General features: G+C 34.2%; 1 protein-coding gene across 4 annotated transcripts in view; it reads left to right on the top strand.

Moving 5' to 3' along the window:
• The window catches only part of AKAP9 (A-kinase anchoring protein 9), a 105,447-nt gene that overhangs the window by 23,006 nt on the left and 63,602 nt on the right, over positions 1-18,839 (top strand). For 2 of the 4 annotated variants that reach the window (XM_038125172.1, XM_038125179.1), the window contains exons 2-5: positions 2,046-2,300; positions 10,231-10,275; positions 16,382-16,435; positions 16,843-17,013. In XM_038125172.1, the coding sequence (XP_037981100.1) occupies positions 2,046-2,300; positions 10,231-10,275; positions 16,382-16,435; positions 16,843-17,013 (525 nt within the window). The remainder of the gene's footprint in view (positions 1-2,045; positions 2,301-10,230; positions 10,276-16,381; positions 16,436-16,842; positions 17,014-18,839) is intronic. The other 2 variants (XM_038125188.1, XM_038125198.1) reach the window with 2 other exon arrangements.

Genomic DNA, 18,839 nt, shown 5'->3' on the forward strand with positions numbered 1-18,839 from the left:
ATATGCAAAATACTGGAGGAGAGACAAGGAGTAATTCATTTGTCCTTGAGCTACACATCTAATTTTGTAGACAAATAAAGACTGTAAAGCTGCTTTAAAAAAGCCAACTTAACTTTCCATTACAGAAGATTTCAATCAAGTTGGGGAAGAGAGTTCTTGACCAGTGGCACTACATGTCATTTATTACTTAGAAATAAAACATTAAAAAAAGCAAAATCTCTCAGTAGTTACCCTTGAAGTCAGGTTGTTTTCTTTCTGTCTTTGGGACATTTGTGCAATTCTGCTTTTCTTTTGGATAAACTGAAAGTATTTTATTGAGCTAAACATACAGTTTTAGGAGAATGAAGTAATATCCTAACGGAACAACTAGAACCTTGAGAAATGAAATCATTTCAAGAAACTAAATTTCTCTTAAGTTGGATTTAGGGGTGGTTGGTTGGCTGTTTTGGGTTTGTTTTTTTTCTTAAACTTTGAAGTAGAAGGAGACTTTTCTTTCTTTTTTTGTTTAGAATTTTTGAATTTAATTGCTTTTTTGTGAAACAACAAAATATACATATTTAAAAAATAGAAAAAAATCACGAAGTTGAACTAATTAGGAAGGTAGTAGGGAGGAGGCAAGTATTAAGTACTTAGGTGAGCATATTTGGCTCAGCACGTGTTCAGGTCCTCCTCTTCTAAACGGAGCAGGAGCCATATGCCAAGCTGCTGTCCTAAGAAAGGAGAGGAGGCTGAAGAAACCCACAAAGAAATACAAATAAAGGGACAAAAGCATAAACCAGCCACAAGTCAGAACTGATCTCTCAGTGATGCATTTAGCCTGGGGCTTCTCAGCTCTCCTGGAGCTGGATGAGAGCTAGAAAGCTCTTCATCTTGGTGACATCTTTCACTATACCCAAACGGTGACTGGGAAAGGGGATCTGTGTGTCCTGTTGGGTTTGGATGTTCCTGAAGAAGTTGGATGGAAGCTTGGCTTTCTCGACGGGTGAATATCACAAGCAAATATGCTATCTGTTCTATATTTGTTTTCTTATAATTGCAGCGTGTTTATTGAAAAAAACATGATATTTGAGTGTTAGTTGATGTTGAAAGTTTAAAGCTTTAGGATCTTTATTTGTATACTGGAGCTATATTTATGAAATATGTCGTAGTACGTAATGTTGGATGCTTCAATTGGAGATTAATGATTCTTGTTTTCAGATTTTATTGATAAGATCTTTTTAGTTTTGAATTTTAATTGGTAAACCCTGATGTCCTTGTTTTACTTATTTGAACAAAACTTCTGTTCTTGTTAAGAAAAAAAAATTAAATGGATTTTCTTGTGTAAACCACTGTAAAGTGATTAAAAGTGATAAGCTCTTCAAAAGGCAGTGTCTTACCGTATTTGAATAGCTTACATAGTAATTGGTTTTTAAACTGTGTGCCTGGCTCACCTGTGACTTTTTGTTCATCAGCATGTTTTGCTACAAGGTAGTGTGTCTTGTAATCTGCTCACTTTCTGGTTTTAGAGTGTTCCCTTAATAAGTGTTTTGCCTCTTTGCCATTTATTTGTGTTTTCAGTAACTTGATCAGCTTTTTGTGTTATAGCAGACTTTTTTAAAAGCTTCATATGATACTTGCTTGAAGAGAAGTTTGCTTTTATCTCTCTGAAATAAAAATTAAAAGGAATTTCTGTAAATTTTTTTATGGTTCCTATGAAATTGAAAAATGAGATCAAGTAATTCCGTTGCATGTGTCCTTTATAGTGACATTTGTACCTTTACCACTGAATGTCTTGATTTTTAGGCATCAGGTAGCTTGCGAGGATGAAACTGAAAATAAATTATTAACTGACTGTTGGTTTATATTTAAGATTTTGTTAAAGCAAAGTATGTAAATGGAAAAATAATCTGGGTCTGTCTCACATATGCAATATTAACTTCCACCTTGATTTCTCTAGTGATTAATTGGAAGCTTTATGTAGAATAGTGGGTAAGGCTTTGTAGAGGATGTCATTAGTAATAAAGAGGAAAACTTTCTCCTTTAACAAGATTTTGTCTTCTCTACAGCTTGCCCAATTTAGGCAGCGGAAGGCACAAAGTGATGGTCAAAATGGATCAAAGAAGCAGAAAAAGAAGAAGAAAACAGCAAACATCAAAGACGAAGAATCAATACAAGATGGGATTGAAACTGATCGATCCCGAAGTGATGAAATATCCACATGCAGCAGTCGAAGGGGAGGAGCTGCTACTGCTGACTTTGCTATTATCAGGACTTTGCATAGTGGGGAAATTATCAAACACACCCCAGCTTACACCATTGAGGTAAGTTTGTCTCAGGCTACAGTCACTTTTGGGGTGAGTGGGCATAAAATAATCCATTCATTTTGAGACTGAAAATAAAGGAATTGGATGAGATTTTGCACACTATTTCCTTTCTTCTTCTGTCTGACTTAGTATGTCCAGAGAAGACACTTTCTACTTGCCTGCTGGCATAATTTTTTTATTGTAGTCAGTTCCCTGTAGGGTATGGATAGTGTGTTTGTACTGCTATACTCCTTAAATGTGCATAAATTAATTTTGCTTTATTAGAAGCTGTGGATTGAAGTGGATTTTTGATTTGTGCATTTACGGCTACACCAAAATGCGAAACTAAACATCTTTCTTGTATTCATGATGTAATTTGGATCGCTCTGGTTAATAATTCCTCATTAAAGGAATTAATTTAGAAGTCACTACTGAGAACTGAGTGGCTTAAGAGATTGGTGAAGAGTTACTCTACTTTTACTACTTAATGAAATATAATCCTAATTGCCATTGGCTGAAAGTACTTGATCTGGGAAATTTGGACAATGCCGTATGACATACACTGGCAGTCCAATTTATTTCTGAGTGGACGTGAATTCCTGTAATGTCATTACAGATAGAAGAGACAAGAAAGGCTGAAATTATTTACAGAATAACTTATTCTATTTGTGAAGCCAGTGCTTCTAAAATGACATGAGTGGCATTCTGAGGAAGCATCTCAATGCAAATTCCCAGCTCTGTGCAGATGAATACAGGAATTTTTGAGAGATGTGGTATAGATAAATGCTCTGCATTTTGACTTGCCAGTCCTGTGGTGGGATAGTCCATTTTTAACAATTTTGGTTCCATTACTGAATTTCCAGCAACTGAGGACTAAACACTTTTTGAAATGTTTTTACATTTTTGTTAACAAAACCCCCAAAGTTACCATGATGGAGAGGCAGACTGACTAAATAATACATGCAAATGAAAACTTTAAAGTAATTGATCCATTTATTTTACAGTTTTAAGCCTATAATACAGTGTATTATCTATATCAATAATAGATATATCAATATATCAATACACTAGACATTGTGAACATTGTAGGTATGTGCCTTTAATATGTAGCTTTTAATTCTTAGAAAGCTCATGTTAGAACTTCAAAACTGTAGTAACTTAATAAAACTGTCTGTTCAACTCAGATTTTCCTGGAAGAGGTAAGAAATTTGATAACAGAACTGTTTTCTTAGAAGAAGATGACTTCTTTGCCATCAAGGAAAAGAGAAAGATGTATTTTATGAAATGAATTGGATTATCTACAGCTAATGAGAGAGGACTGCTAGGGAAGAGAGGTGTTTAGAGAGAATCACTTAAACTGTTGTTTTAATAATGCAACAGTCTGCATAAATAGTCTGCATAAACTTCTGTATGAAGTAATTTCCTTGATCAAATATATTTTGAAGTTGCAGATGGACTCTGCTAGTGTATTTCCTTTGTTAGGATAAATATCTCCGGTACAGTTGGAGAAACAGGGTAAAGTACAGAGTCACAGAATAACTTGGGTTAAAAGGGACCTTTGAGGTCATCTAGTCCGATCCTGTGCTCAAAGAGGGTCTAATTAGATCAGGTTGGTCCTAGTGGCCTGTGTTGGCCTCTAAATGCATACAGTACAAGACATAGATGATTTTAGAAATGGAAAAAATTATCTGCATAGTTGCTAAAGGTTGTATGTATGATATATCTTAAGATGGGGTAAGATTTTTCTGAGGTCTGTCTTACTCCCAAAGCAACTTATCTTTTGTTTAAATAAATAAATATGGAGATGCACTGGGGTTTCTGGTTTGCTGGTAGAGGTGGTTTGTTTCTTTTTTAAAATGTAGCTTTCAAAGAATAAGCATTAGAATCATGTGAATTTGTAATTTGACTCTGTTGAGTTACTTAGTGACTTTTAAACCAGTATTCATTTCCACAAAAAAAGAAAAACCAGCCTGCTCCCAACTGGGAGAGCATTTTTCTTTGTTAAATGTGGTCTGTAGCTTCCTTACTCATATTACTTAAATAAATAATTGGTATTTTGCAGTTGGAAGATGATGGCTAAAATCTTTACAGTATTAATAGAAGAGGAAAAACTCTGAAAGTGTTTCAGTGAATCTCATAATTTACTGGTTTTAGTTTTACAAGTGCAATGATTTGGGCAGAGAGCCTGTATTAGAGTAATTGGATTGGAGCTTGCTGAGTTGAAATGGCAGCCACTGTAACAGGCAGTTTCAGGCTAATCTCTGCCATGAAGAATTACAGCTTTGAGCTGTTTGCTTTTTCACCCAACATTAAGTTGTTGTAGGTTGCTGTGTCAGAAGAGTGAGACAGGATTACTGGAAGCATTATGCAAGATCATTTTCTAGCTAAACTTTGATTCTACTTATTTATTTCATCTTTTACTGGAATTGATATTTAAAATTGTTCTTTCTGTACCACAAAATACATACTCAGAACATCTGACTATACTGCCTGTCTATCTAAAAATCTTGGCTGGGCTTCTCTGTGGAAGTTTTGTGGGTAGAAGTTTATGTCCCTGCAGTTCTTCTAGTATCATTTTAAGTCCCATGGAGAATTAGCATGTCCAAGTACAAGTAAAAAAGGGTTCTCTTACGCAGTATGAATATCAGATAGTGAAAGAGAGATAGTCCTCTGAGAGCTTATTTCCCTTGTGAAGGCAGAAGAGTTTCTTTTCAGAGAGGACTAAAGTGTTTAGAGTACAAAGAGGTTTTTTTTGCAGTCATCCAATTTCTTTTTTTTTTCTTTTCTTTTTTTTTTCTTCTGTGTTCCTAAGGGTGGGTTCCTCTATACCCCTGCATTCTCTTCAGTTGCAGAAACAAATTGGATGAACTCTGGAAGAACTATCATTTTTTAGCCATTACATTTTACATTCCATTTGAACTCATTTGTAATGTCTAAAATTTCCATCCACTGTTGGAGGAAAAATTTACAAGGTTTCTTAGAGAAGTGCTAGTTGGTATTTATTGGGTCTCTTGTTTCATGTTGAATGCTTTTTGTCTTTTTTCACAAAGAGAATATTTTTTGTCTTTATTCTTTTGCACCCTGATATCTTTAGATGTTGACATCCATAGTGTCCTTTAGGTGTTGACATTCATAGTGTCCTTTTCCATATAGAGGTAAAAATAACCTAGACTGCATAATAAAATGAACTGGAATCAATTAAAATCTTGGGTTTAGGATTGCTTCTTTTTGTGACTTCTGCAGCTAAAAATGGAAGAAAACAAAAGTCACTTCTAAGGTCGATAATTGCTGAGATCATCTTTTCTGGGAAGTCTTGAAACGATGAATTGGAGCACACTGCTTTAAAAGAATGTCCTAATGTCAGAAAAGCAAAAGAAATTAACCTGTGTCACAGTAAAATTGTCCTTGAGTCACCTGGGTAGTAAAAGCTATTATACAAAGCTTCTTAGAAAAGAAAAGTTCAAAGTTCTGTGATGAAGAATACCTGCTAATTGACTAAGGTTGGATTAGTAACTCGTCTTTTGGTTTTTAAAGATCCTTTTGGTAATAGTTTTAGAATAGCTTAACTGTTAACAGTTAACAGTTAACAGTTGTAAAGTGGTAAAGTTAACAGTTGTAAAGTGGTAAAGCTCCATGTTTATTATTTCATTTCTGTAAGGTGTTCCCGTTTTTAGTGTCTCAGATTTTGACAGACAAGGATCAGCCAGTGATTAAGAAGACGACTCTGGGTAGGATTCTTGAGAACTGATGAAGAAAAGTGAGAGAAATCAGAAAGTATGTAAGCAGTATGGAGAAACAGTGAGGATGCCTCAGTGAGAAAGGGCATAAGTGGTGAATGTGGTAAGACATTCCTGTGATGGAAGCATGAAAGCAAAGAGCAACTAAGGGCTTTGACTAGAAAAGAGCTATTCTGGGATGTACAGTGAGGTGGAGGAATTGAAAAAAAATACCAATAAATAAAATGTAGTAAAAATTAGCCCATAAAATGTAGGAAAAATTAGCCCAGTCTCTTCAGATAATACAGCATCCATTGAAACATGTTTTGAAATTGAGGAATGAAGAAAAGCAAATGTTTGGAAATAGTCTGTGTGGTAGAAAGTCAGTGCCGCAAGAGAAGGTGGTAAATTCTCAGCAGCATATGGTTCTGATTGAAGCCAGTCATTCTTTCTATTCACCATCTGGCCAGAAAATTGCCAGGATGACTTGTCAATTTCATTTGATTCATAAGACAACCTCTGGTGTTACGCCTTCCTTTATCTCTGTAAATACTCATATATAATAGATTTACTGGCACAGAAATTACCTGTATTACTGGCACAGAAATTACCTGTATTGGAGAATGGTCTCTGCAATTACAGGGTATTTCACTTTAGATTAAACATTTATAAAGCCATGTTACTAAAGAGTAGAAATGTAATTGAATGCATAGGTTACCGCTATTGATGGTGTCTTCTGGTACCATCAGAGGTTTACACACTGCAGAGTTCAGTACCTCGTTGCGGGTTATATCAGCTTTGGCAGCAGTTTATCTCCACTAAAATGCACTCAGTTTAAATTTGATCATAGTAAATTGGTTTGGGTCATAAATTACTAGAGAATTTGAATTGAATGGTTTTTGATAGTAGAGGCTAAGGAAGACATGATAAGGCAACATAAAAGAATAGCCCTTCATATTTAGAATGTTCTACAAGTATTAAAGGCCCATAAGGTTCAGGATTACCTAAAGAGAGAGTTTTATGTCTGGGATATTCTGTTTACATTCTCTTTGCCTCACTTCTAGTCACGGTCTCCTAAATTAGACATACTTGTTATCACCTATGAATTGCTATAAACCCATCTGAAAATGGCCAAGTCAAAATAACTTGGTCTATAGTTAATCCAGCCTTTTGAAGTTACATTTTTGTAACAGTTTTCACTGAGGTCGTAAAAAAGTCAGTAGTTTCCTTCAGATAGAATTCTGTTCTATGAATATTCAGTCTATGCCTTCATCCATTGCAATTCAAGTAGTTTAGAACCAACTGTGTATTGGTTCTTGCAAAGCGTTTTATTGTCACCTATGGAAGTTTTCCAAAGAAATATGAAAATCACTTTGCAGTTTTTGTGGCCAATTTTGTATATGAGTTCATTTGTGAATCCTGGGGTGTTGGGTGCCCAGTGTCCAAGAACATGACTTTTGAGCAGTGCTTAACTGCATACAGAAACAAGTTACTCAGAAATGGGCCTACTGTATTCCACAGGCTGATACTCCTTTTTTCTGTATCATCTTGCAATATTTCCTCTGAAGTATATAGACAGAACTTTAAAAATTTTCTGAGTACTGTTATCATTAAAGGCATCATCTGCAGAATCAATGGAGATAGTTGCCTACAAAGAGTCTTTGAGATATCTCTTCAGTGTATTTTAGCAATCAACTACATTGTCAGTGAAGAAAATACTTAATAAGGTGTTTAAGTATTTTGCCAGAAGAGAGTAACTGTTGCAGCAATAAAATACTGTGGGATATAGTTAATAGAATATGTGCAAAACAGCTGTGAGGGTGTAACAAATGCCTGTTTCAAATTCCATGAAGCATTGAGAGACCTGATAAACAGCCTTCTTGGCATTATCCTGTCAAAGATTTTGTGTTGCTAAGAGTGTGTAATAAGAATTTTTTGAAATTATTTCCATTGAGACTGGACCCCTGTGGCTCAAATGAGCTATATAAAACTTATTTACTTTTGTTCACCAAAGAAGAATTGAAGCATACGTAACAGGTAGCTTGATAATGGAAGGAACTGTATTTGAAATAAAGTTGGTCAGGTCTTAGAAAGTAACATTGCTGCTTGGAGGGCAAGATAACTGCATGTACAGTGCTGACTGTTTTTAATGTTACAGATTCTGATAGCAAAAGAATATAATGAAGTCTTACAGTTTGGGGTATAACGTGTGAGTTCATAGGATTTAATTCTCTTTAACTGGTTTTTAGCAGAGTTTGGATGATCCCCTCAGCAGAGGAGACAGTGCATTGAACTAGAGTTCATTTGGCCATCTTTCTGTCCTTAAAGTCGTAGAATCCCTTGGCAAAATGACTTGGTTTTAACATGCAAATAACTATCTAGATCCAGGACTGAAGCTGGCAGTTTAGAAAGATTACTTACGCTGCTAACAGATACTGTACACCTAAACTGATGGAACACTATGTGGTTTTGACAATTTTGTAAAAAAATATTTTAGGCTTTTTTAATTTAAATTTTAGATTGGTATTCAGAAAGGACCAGCAATATATTAACTTTTAAAAAAATATCATATCTGGCCAAATTGCCATAACAAAACAAGATAATTATTTTCAATAATCAACTTCCTATGAAAATTAATATTTTCTCACTCCAGCCTAAGCTTCAACCTACAAATTATTTCCCTTTTCCTATAATTATCTACTAGGTTTATCTATCTTTGGTTTATCTGAGGATGTACAAATTCATTTTTCATCTCTGTTAGGAACAAGAGACTGTTTTTATAATTTAAAAAGGAATTTTTACAAGGAAAAGCTATTGAAGAAGCGGGACTACTTGTTCCTGTTTTTTGTATGTTGGAGAAGTGCCTATATTTCATGCTGTATATAAAGATTTCTTGAAGAGTTCTTAGATCTAGCTATATACACATTTATAGTAACTCTTCTGAGCTTCTATAGGAATGCTTCTAATAATTCTTTGTGAAGACTCCTGAATTGGAACAAACAATGAAAAATTGTAAGAAGATAACAACCATATTTGTTATTTCTGTCATGAAAAAAATAACATGGTTTTCTCTGATTTTATTTCTTCCAGAGGATTTTGTCCTAGACCAAGGACATAGACTACAAACAAGATGTAATTTTTTGGGATGAATGTATATATACACAAATATTGATATAAATATAAATAATATAAATAAAATATATTTGTGTGAAAATGAAATATTTTAAAATACTAATTTTGTATTTCATAGCAAAAACAATTTTGTCACCCTAGAGTTTTAAAACATAATTTTGATTTCTGTTTCAGTTCGTGTCTTATTTTTGAGGTGGACCTGGTTTTATTTTTTAAAATTATATGCACTGTATGAATTCTAACTTCCAAATACATATTTTGAGGGAATATTATGCACTCTGTACTGAAACGATACCCTTTTTTTAGATTAATTACATTCTGGAGCCAAATATTGGATTCAAAATATGTAGAATCAATGTTGTTAGGATTTTAAAAACTGCAGAACTTCAGGAGGTCCCTGTGGTAGATTACTTTGAAAAAAAATCCATGATCGTGCACCTTATATACATAATTTGCCTCTTTTCCCATGAGCGTTTTGATTCTCAAACTTCATACAGTTTATGTAATTCATCAAGACACACTGTGTTTCATTCAGGCATCTGCCATGGCGCATCTTTGTTCCCTTAATTCCTCTACTTCATTAGATCACAAGATTTGAGCCTTTGTCCACTTATTTTCCCTTGGTTTCCATGGAAGCTGAAGGTTGAGTGTTTCTTTTAAAATTCTAGTCAGCATCAAAAGTCTTGCATGTATGAAACTTATGTTCTATACAAGATTGTGTTCTTAAGCCAGTAAAGTTTCTAATTAGGTAAAATTGATACAGCAGAGACAAGTTCTTTTCAAGGTACTTCTCAGTTCTTTTTAAAAAACCAAAAATAAATCTCAGGAAAGTAAGTGAAATTCTCAAATTTTGAGAATTTTGTACCTGTAGTTGTGTGAAGATTTTATCAGGTAATTATAGTGTTTCTGTGGTCATAGTTCAACAGCAAAATTACTTTGCTAAGCTGGGATTTCAAGCAAGTGAAGGTGACCATTGCTGTACATATACTCTTATTAAATTCACATAAACCTTGGTGTTTTCAAATACTGTAAAATGGAAAATGTCTTGTTTAGTATTTTTAGAGTGCCATCATTGTAAATATTTTAATATTTTATTTTAGCCGGAAAGTGAAATTTCCACCACAGTAGAAGATTACAGTTCTGAGGTAAGACTAAAGTAATGCTTTTCCTAGCTTTTCTTTCAACCTTTTCTGTTACATGTTTGCTGCAATGCTGTGCATAGTTTTTCAAAAGGAGAAGGAAAGAAAGAGCAGATGTGATATTATGGGCAGATCTGTTGCGTGTTATTATTGGTATGATCAATGTACCGTTAAAGCAAGTATTATGTCAACTCCATAATGGGATGGCTACTATAATAAATAATGCAGTATATACATAAACTGTTGTAGCAGTGTCATCCTTAAGGTCGTATTAATACTTGGTATTGCCGTTGGAGTATTGGCTGTGCATAATCTCTGCTAATTTTCTGTGAGAGACTGTTTAACAAGTCGATTACATTTTAATGAGTTTCAAAGCAGCCTCAGTGACTGGCTGAGTGTCAGTCTGCTGGTGGGAGATGAGTGATTGCCTGTGCCTCGCTTATTGTTTGGCGGGTTTGTTTTCTTTCGCTTATTAAGCTGACTGTATCTCAGCCCATGAATTTCAGTTGCTTTTGCCCTTCCAGTTCTCTCTTCCACCCTGCTGGTGGGGGAGTGTGTGACTGAAGCGGGGGCTTAGCTGCTAGCCAGAGTCAGCCCACACATTGGCATCTACAGCTCATCTCTGTCACATTAAAGGGTGGTTGTGTGTGTGGAACTTCGGTGCTATCAGATAAAACAGTTATGTTTGTAAGGAGTAAACTGCCTCATGCATAAATGTTGGTCAAGAGCATGCCAGGAGGAAATAGCCATGGAACATCTGAATACAGTAGGAATTGGTTTTAGTTTGAAAATCTGTTTTTTCATGTCTCAAACAATCACTTTGTGTAGGGACAGTCTGGGTTTTATTTTGCAGTTCTCTGTGCAAAAAACACACCCAGAATCTTAAGCTTGGCAACAAGTAAGAGGGGATGAAGTAAATCAAATTAATCTCATTGCTGTTTGCCATCAAGAGTGTAGCAGACATACTTTTGAAGAACTGCCATGAGCGTAGTGCACCTTTTTAGAATACGCATCACCGTGGTATGTGATTACTTTTAAAGGGTATTTGCAGTAAATGAAGAATGAACCCTTGGAAGCAGTTGACAATGTCATTGATATTCATGTATTTTGACGAGACATATTATGTATATAATGAAGTATGGATGAAATTCAGATCACTTCTAAGGCGGTAGGAAGCAGTGCTGGAGAATGATTGCAAAAGCTGAAGAAAACATTTCTTTGCACAGGGTGACAAGATACAGAAAACATCTGATATAATGCCTCATGGTAATTGGGGATGTGTTCTGATCTTAGTGTTTGGGGCTTCAGTTTCAGTTGAATTTAAAGCTCTCATTTTAACATGAAGTTTCACATCTAAACACTTCATTCGTCAGAGATTTCTGTAGATAACCTGCAGAGGATATTAGGGAGCAAATTTTCAGATACTGAAGACATAGAAGAGTAGAATTGCTGAATAGGAAGAATAGGAAGAAGAGGAATATCTAAATATTCCTTAAAAAATTACAGATTTCTTAAAAAATGCAGTGGCAGATGCATTACTAGGCAGTTCTGATTCCTGCAAAAAGACTTTTAACCTTGCTGAGAGTTATTTTCTAACACATAAATAGGCAACAGAAAACTCATGAATAGTGGCATGATACCGGCTCTGGTAAAGGGCAAGCTCAAGCTGTCAAATTTGCCATCTTTTCTAATAAACTCTTTAATTCCAGTTCATTACAATTAGTTGGTATCTGAAATGGGGAGACATCACATTTAGGAATGCAAATATTTTAGGAGGTGATTTTTCAATATGTTTTATATCAGCTGTAATATTACTTTTATTATTGAAAGCTCTGCTTCCATTCATGGACACACTGTAAATAAAACGATCTGAAACCTTTTCAGTTGAAGATGAGAATAAATTAAATTTTGTCTATAGCAGCATAATTATGCAGATATATAAAATACTGAGCTTATGGATTTTTTTCAAATACATTATTTCCTTTTCAGAATGCTAAGAAAACCCGTATTTGAAGAGACATAGGCCTGTTGATCCATGTTTTTCCTTATAGATTAGAACATCTGTATTATTTTTAGTGGTTTTGCCAGAAATTAAGTTGAAATGAGGTTGTTATGTTTCAAATTCAAATAGGTCATAGTTTGTTTTGTTGTTGTTGATAAATTAAATCAGATGGTGTTAATTCTTCAGATTCTTCTCTTGAGGAATTGATAAAACGAAGTGATAAGGTATTTCCCTCTTTAGGAGACTTACCAGACACAAAATTATAAGGCAATTATTTAAGCAAAACTGAAGGTGTATTTAGATAAGAATTCTTGTATTGAAGGAAGTTTATTGTATATACAGACTTTTGTTTGGTTTTGCTCAGCCACCTTTCTAATACCTAGACTGTCAAGGCAATAGCTGACTGAAGACTGGTAAATCCTTTATTTGTCCAGCTTGTCTTTTGGGACAAGTTCCTCTATGTGAGCAGCAATGACACCTACCTGCGTAGTCTTAAATTATAATGGTGGTTAGCTATTTAAAGTTATAGTTTGTACTCAGAACTAAGGGAAGTTAGACTTTTTCCAACAGTTTGAATTTTGAGGGATTTTATAACTGTGTAAGGTAAAGTTGGCTCCATACATTTTCCATATGCCTCAGTTTTATGGTATAACTGAAAAGCTGTTCTACCTGATTTTTTTCTCTTCTTGGTTCTCTGTCTAAAATGCAAAGTATATCTCTGAAAAGATGGTTAATATGAAGTCTAGAAAGTTGTTTGTTTTTATAACTTTTAATGAAATTCTATACCTCAACTTTAACTACTGCATAAAGAAATCATTTGCTGGTCTGTTATTATATAGAAAAATATATTAAGCCATGATATTTTAAAAAGTCATCAGTGGTTCTCCTTTAGAAGTTACTAACCTTAGTTACAGGATTGTAACTATTTTCACCACAATCTGAAAATGGCTTTTGTTTATGGAGTATAAACCCTCTCCCACAAAACCCCCAAAATATGCTGAAATTCATTTTCCCAAGGTAACCTAATTGCTAATTTTAGCTAAGTTTCATATAGTCAGTTGTGACATAACTAAAATATTCAGGAGAGGCTAAGAACATTGACAAGCAGTGATCGAGGTCTAAGTATTAATTTTTAGGAAGGAATCGGGTGTCCAAAATGTACAAGAAAGGGGCAAGGGGGAAAGAAAACGTGAGGTAAAATTGTTAATATGTTCCAGATACTTCTGTATGTTTCTACTACCAAATCAAACAAGTCTTTTAAGCAGAACAGTATGTATTGATTTATGCTCAGCATGAATTTATTATTTATAGAGGGAAATCTCTGTAGTAATGGTATTAACATTGTAAGTAGTTACACATTATATATTATTACTGCTATTTTTGAGATACAATTTCAAGTCTTCCAAGGTCTAAGGAACATTAGATAGGGTACAGTGATTTCATGAGTGTAATCCTGACCTCTGGTGGCATTTGTCGTGAATCACTACCTTAATCCAGTGGTGGATGTTGGTTTTCTTTGTGTTTCTCAGAAAGAAGATTCCTTTCATTTGACTTAAGCATGTGTATTAACTGGTGCAATAGAAATGAAACCTTTATTTTTAGACATTAGACTACAGATTATATTTTACTTTATAATACTAAATAACATTTCTGTGAATTATTTTGAAAATGCAAGGAAGGAAGAACAATCAGACATAATCCTTTGAAACTTCCATAACTTTCACTTGTTTCATATTGTTTGTTCACCAAAACTGTGACTGCTGAGTAAAGTGTTGTAAAATTTAATCTATTCTTATTTTGTGATTATTTGCTCATGCAATTTTATCCAGAGCGCTTGTTACTTCTTGGTTCCATTATGTTAAAATGGTATGTGGTTTGATTCTTTCAATGTTTAATTGTTTCCTGAGGTATGAAACTAAGCACATCATAAGGAATTAAGGCATAAGAATGTTTCAGTTTTAAAGGTGAACTGCAAAGCTTTTGAAGAAGATATTATAAGAATCTACAGGAAGAACATTTATAGACTTGCAGAAGATCTTTAAATGGGTAAACCGCTGGGACCAAAAGTCAAAACACAGGAGGCCTTGTTTAGCAATCTACTGGCACTCAAGTTGGCATCTGAACTACTGAATTCATGTATTTCAGATTAGTAGAAAATTAATTTTTTATTAAGATATTTTGAAGCTAGTAGCTCATTGCCAATTGTTTGTCTGCTCTTACATGGCAGAATTTGTCATGCTAGAGGTTGCCAGGCTGCTCCCAAGGTTTCCCTCAACAGAGCACCCTGCTGTGGCTGTCTGGTGGGGGTATTTTTCACAGGTTGCAGTGCAGTTTGTTGCCTTGTCATGTTTCCACTTGCACTTTGCCATGAGACATTTGAAAGAAGAAGATAATAGCTGAGAAGAGCGTGGACTACCATGTTACTGTGTGTGCATCACTTGTGTGATGTTGAAGAGTTACACTCTCATGAAATGGAGCAGGATTTCTGACGTTCCACACAGTTGATTTGAATGTGTGTAGCAAAATCTCTTCTCTAAGTTAAAGGTCTTTTGTAGAATTTTCAGCTGCTGAGCAGTCTGAAACAGCTAATGAGATAAGACTTTTGTGCCTTTCCTGTTGGCTGTTGTTATTAAGTGTCTTTGATAGTCACCCATAGCCATGATTCATGGGAAGAGAAGTGTATCCACTGTGGTAGATTACAGTGATTGTGCACTGCATCTTTATCAATTAAGCCTAAGTAAAATGGGAGTTGCAAAGGGGAAAGGAAGGATTTCATAGTAGTTTCTGTTTAACTACTAGTGTTGTTAATCTGGGACACATGCCAAAATCTGAATAAAGATGTTGGTGCCAGGCGCTGAGAAGACATTTGTGTGTCTGAAAGTAGAGCAAACATCTGGCAATACACAAGTGATACACAGTGCCTCTATGAGTTGCTTGGACTGCTGTTTGCTGCAATTTTCTTTATTGCTTCTAAACTAAGGTAGTAATCTCTGTGGTGTCTTTTTTTTACTGAGAAAATCAGAAATTGAAAGGGCACTGTATCAGCTCTGCAAATTCTGTAATGCAGATTTATTCATTTGCCTAATACAAATTCAATGACTGTATTGATCCCATTTATAACAGTGCACTTATTGATTTGCTCAGCGTGATAGTTATTTGTAAGTAAGCCCTGATCCAGGCTGTGGCAGACATCTGAGCAGTACAGCTTCTTTTTTGATTTAAACATAGTATTTGGTTCTGAAATACTATGCCACCTCTCCATTTCTAGTACCATTATGTTTGTTTCAGACTCTGATGTAATGAGCTCTGAGGAGAAATGCAGCTTTTCTTGCTTTCTCATTTTTGAGCATAGGTCTGCTGTTTTAAAAGCCTGCCTGTCTTTTTGATCATTAGTCATGTGTACACATCATGTTCTTTTCATTTGGATTTTTTTTTTTTATCTATAACTGCAACTTTAGTTTGTGCTTGCCTTTTGGAGATTTGCTGGTTTTGGTTTGTACAGTCAGTAGAACCAAAATTCTCATAGAAGCTGAAAGGTCTTGCAGTGTTAGGTGAGTGAAAGAGGATTTATTTTCAAATGTCTTATGTCAAATGTATGATTTCTTTTTTTTTCAATTTCATGAAATTCCTTCAAATTGATAATGAAAGTCTATGATACTGCCTTTCATCCCCTATCAAGAGATAGGTGACTTTCAGAAAGACTAAATCTTGTGGTATATAAAAATTATTCAGAAAGCATAACTATGTTTAATAATATATAAAAATATTAAACATGTAATTTAAATGCAATAGTGCTGTATTTTAATGATTTAAAAGATAAAGCTTTGCACTGACCTTTAAATCTGAATTTCTTTGTTTTCTCTAGATGCTGATTGCTAATAAGGTTTTTGTTTTTAGACAGTAGTATTTATTTTTGCAATTTTGGGTGTTTTACCTGTTATCTATGCTTACTTTGATGCAATTTGCCATATAGAAAGCTATTTTGTATTTCAAATGAAATAAATTTTTGTAGCATAACAATTCCTGTGGGTCTGCATAAAATTCAAGAAAGTGGGAAATAAAAATCAACCATTATTTCAAATAATGTATTTAGAAATTGTCTTTATACAGGTAAATGGTTGCAGTTTTGTGACAAGAACAGCTATACCTGCAGACTTAATCAGGGTACAGTATTGCAAATTGAATCGGAGTACTAATGGAGAATACTAAACACCTCAATTTATTTTGAACAAAAACTGTGTTGCTGACTAATACTTTATTTTGCATGCTGTGCTCTACATCTGCATTGTTTGCTATATTAATATAGTGTATCCTTAAACTTGAAATGCAAACCGGTTTACTCCATCGTTTAAGGCTGAGATTATAGAGCACAACTCGCAGAAACGTTTTGTGTCAGTGCTTTTGAGGTGTGAATTATACTAACAAAGGAGGTTGCCATGGCAATAAGATCTTTGGTGCTCTATTGTATGTTAATGTTCTAAGGAGACATTTGGTACAGAATTTGATGCTTGACTTTATTTACTGTGATAAAACATAAAAATTGGCATGTAAAGGAACTTGGATTGATTTAGGAAGAAGAATTTGGAGGTGGAGACATTCATTCAGAGCATGGAATGCAGCACTCACACACACAGCTAGAGGTGATGGAGAATCAATTGGCTGGGAAGCAACAAGAGATTGAAGAACTAAGCAGAGAGATAGAAGAAATGAGGGCAGCCTATGGTACAGAAGGATTGCAACAGGTATAATTACCTTATGTTGCTTTCTGCTTGCTATTTGGTTACATGCAAAAATGCAGAGCCTCACTGGAAAGAGTCCACACTAATGGTAGCTGTTCAGAATGCACTCAGTGTGTGATATAGAATTAATTCCATGTAATTTCTTTCAGTCGTACGCCATGTGTTCTGTTACTTTGAATGGCATTTCCATTGTGTGTCCTTTTTCTCTGTATTTTGTGACTAAAATTCGAATTGTCTTTGCAGTGAGATTCTTCAAATTAGGAATGGAAAGACAATTTTCTTCAAGAAAAGCCCTAATTCTTCTCTACTTATGCAAAGACTTTAATGTCTTCCTGCTTCTCCAAGAACAAAAAAGCCTCAGGTTTTACTCCCTAAGGAATAATACAACTGAACCAAAATGTATTTGTATGTCAGACTTCACAGTGTGAAATACGAAAATAACAGTGTCAGAATGTTTTAATTTAAAGCACCTAATAATTTGGGTTTACAGGAAGGCATTTCTTACTTTAAAAATACCATTGGAATATTAACTTAAGTTTTAAAGTAAAGAATATTCTTCCAGTTTAAGCCAGTGGTGCAGTGCACTCAAGTCAGTGCTTTGTTTTGCTTTATGGTTGGTCTCTCTCCTAATTTGGATTCAGGTCATGTCACTGTATTTTGCTATTTTTTTGCAAAGTACTATAAAATTTTTTTAAAAAGCTAATATTCAATTATTTCCACTGCATTATTATTATTATTATTATTATTATTATTATTATTATTACTACTACTACTACTACTACTACTAATTTGTCTGTGATAATAGATGTCATTTTACCCACCATAGCACCAGTTAAGTGGTTGCCCCAGAAGAGGTGGTTTATTATTTCTTTGTCTGGTGTTGAATTTTAATTACTGTGTCTTGTATCTGTTGTGCTAAACACAATAGTCATAATCACAGCATAATAAAGAAAATAAGTATTTCTAATGATTGTAACTACTGTTAATTTTTCCTGAAAGAGTAGAAAGTGAAAATGTTTTTTAAAACTGCATTTTTAAAATGGCTATAATTACAATTTTTAAAATAAAATAAAAATTTACTTAAAACTGAGTGGTTTTGGGTTTGGGGCTGTGGTACAATAATATTTTAATTGTTGAAGTGTATTTTTTTTATAGTGGTACAGTTCATAGTATATCAGTTGAGAAATGCATATGGTTTATTTCTCAGAAGAAACAAAAGAATTGTAAAAGGGAAGTGGGAAGGATAGTTGTGTGCTTTAGTTCTGCCTTTGTCAAGAACAGAGATTGAATTTGAAAAGTTGGAAATTGTATAACATGATGTTCTTTGGAACTAACATATTTACGTACTTGATTTCATTGAACAGATGCTAGAGCAAAGGTGTAGCACACTTAACTTCCTGATCTGTTCCTAAGTTTCTCTATAATAACAAACATTTAGTATTTTTGTTAGGCCTGTGCTTTTTTTTTTTTTTTTTTGAGTTGATTCCAGTGTTCTAAAAAAAAACTTTATCTAGAAGCATTACTTTGTTAACAGCCAAGATTTAGCATATAACTTGGTGAAGATTTTTTTGGGGAACATTGTAAACAAAGCAGTAACAGAAGATTACTACTGTTTTAAGAAATTTGCAATATGTAGAGAGGAGGCTTCCACTAGCCTTAAGTCAGTTCAAAATGAGAAAGAAACTTTATACTGATACATGATTATATAAATGCACACAAAAATATTGCAAATCAATATTGTAGAATTTCTGACTGTTTGAATGTAATCCCACAAAAATTAAAACAGTTGGCAAAAAAAATTTTGTACTCTTATAATTTCTTCATCATTA

This window comes from Motacilla alba, chromosome 2 (assembly GCF_015832195.1).
Source record: "Motacilla alba alba isolate MOTALB_02 chromosome 2, Motacilla_alba_V1.0_pri, whole genome shotgun sequence".
Lineage (NCBI taxonomy): Eukaryota > Metazoa > Chordata > Aves > Passeriformes > Motacillidae > Motacilla > Motacilla alba.